General features: G+C 55.1%; 1 protein-coding gene across 1 annotated transcript in view; it reads left to right on the top strand.

Annotated features, from left to right (window-relative positions):
• Positions 1 to 6: 6 nt before the first annotated feature.
• LOC122542052 (fibrosin-1-like protein) overlaps positions 7 to 1621 on the top strand; it is a 30207-nt gene continuing 28592 nt past the window's right edge. The window contains exon 1 of the mRNA XM_043679341.1: positions 7 to 1428. Coding sequence (XP_043535276.1) covers positions 1126 to 1428 — 303 coding nt within the window. The 5' untranslated portion in view covers positions 7 to 1125. The remainder of the gene's footprint in view (positions 1429 to 1621) is intronic.

Below are 1621 nucleotides of genomic sequence, written 5' to 3'. Positions count from 1 at the left end.
GTCTGATTATCCTGCTCCCTCCCACCCCCCCTCGTGTCTGATTATCCTCTCTTTCTCTCGAAGACCTTCTCCTTGTGTCACCCCCCCCCCCCGGCTGACTTTTCTCTCACTGTTCCACTCTTCCCCTTTCCTTTTAAAAAGAAAGGAATGAAAAGGTCCAAACAGAAAGGAAGAGGCAGTGGCTTTTAAGTCTTCCTGTTTTAATACTCAGCGTTTTGGGGGGGGGGGGATTTTTACCATTTTCTATTTATATATACACAGAGGCACACTTTTTATTCAATTTGGGGTTTGCCTCCCAGTTTTTCTGTTTTGTTAATTTTCATTTGTGTGGGTAGGGGTCAGTGTTTTCCATCTTATTTATATATCTCCCTGTGGGTTTGCGTCCCGAAAACCAGTGGACCCAAAACCGGGAAGAAGGGACGCAAACCCACCTTTTTAGTTCTTCAGAAACAAAATCCCACCTGTTCCAGAGGTGTAGTGTTTTCTTATTTAACTTGCCTCCTCTGTTCTTCCTTTCTTCTGTCTCCCCCCCCCCCCCCCCCCCCCCCCCACCACCGTTTCGCCCTCTCTCAGGGCATCCTTTTTTTGGAAGGGAGCCCTGCTCAGGAACATTTCTTGGTTTCTCGTTTTCCCCCCAAACCCACCCCTTTCGGAGCTCCCTGGAAGGCGATTTGAAAGCAGACCTCGGGGTGTCTTTGGTTTCGTCCTCCGAAACCCACACATGGAATGAATGTCTCTGACTCAGAGCCTTGGTGGTGGGCTCTTAGCTGGACGTCACCTTGGTAGCGCCTGGACGAGTGTGTTTTTGCAGGGGGCGAGGAAGGAAGGAAGGATAAAAAACAGGAGGGGCAGGAGGAGGAGGAGAAGAGGCAGGAACCCGCTGCGTTCTCTTCCCCCTTCAATCCAGTGACTTTGCTCAGTTAAATGAAGAAGAAGGAGGGAGACCGTTCTTACTGAATTTGAGCTGCAAGAAGGCAGCCCCTTGTTCCACTTTTATTTATTGCCTGCACTGACCAAAGCTTTTCTAGCCTGGAGGGAGGAAGAAGGTGTGACTTGCCCTTCAATACCTGCGTTCTTATTGGGAATAACAGCAAGAGAAAGAGACCCCAAAGGACCCGGGCGGCCATGGAGGGGCCAGGCCGGCCTGGGGGCTACCGCCAGAGCCGCAGATCCCGCTCCCAGAGGGACAGGGACAGGAAGTTGGCTGGCCCCGGGGCGCGGGAGGCCCGGCCTTACTCCCCGTCCTCGGGCTCCGAGAGGGAGGCGGGAGAGGGTCCGGCGTCCGGGAGCGGCCCAGGCCTGGGCTCCGGACCGGGCTCATCGCGGCCCCGCCCTCCTCGCCGCAGGAGGAAGGAATCGACGTCCTGCGAGGAGGACATCATTGACGGCTTCGCCATCGCCAGCTTCCTGAGCCTGGAGGCTCTAGAGGTGAGCTTTGCCCCCTTTCCCAGGGTGGCTTCTGGGGAAGCCTTTGTTATTTAGAGATAATATTGTGGTCAACATCCCATCAACCCATCTCAAAACCAGTCTCCAGCTCCTCTGCTCTTGTTCACCCCGCCCCCTCCAGCAACCCCCTAACCCTCCCCCACCCATAACCCCCCTCCCCCTCCCGCAACCCCCC

The sequence above is a fragment of the Chiloscyllium plagiosum genome, chromosome 39 (assembly GCF_004010195.1).
Source record: "Chiloscyllium plagiosum isolate BGI_BamShark_2017 chromosome 39, ASM401019v2, whole genome shotgun sequence".
Taxonomy (NCBI): domain Eukaryota; kingdom Metazoa; phylum Chordata; class Chondrichthyes; order Orectolobiformes; family Hemiscylliidae; genus Chiloscyllium; species Chiloscyllium plagiosum.
This window is presented reverse-complemented; position numbering and strand designations above follow the sequence as displayed.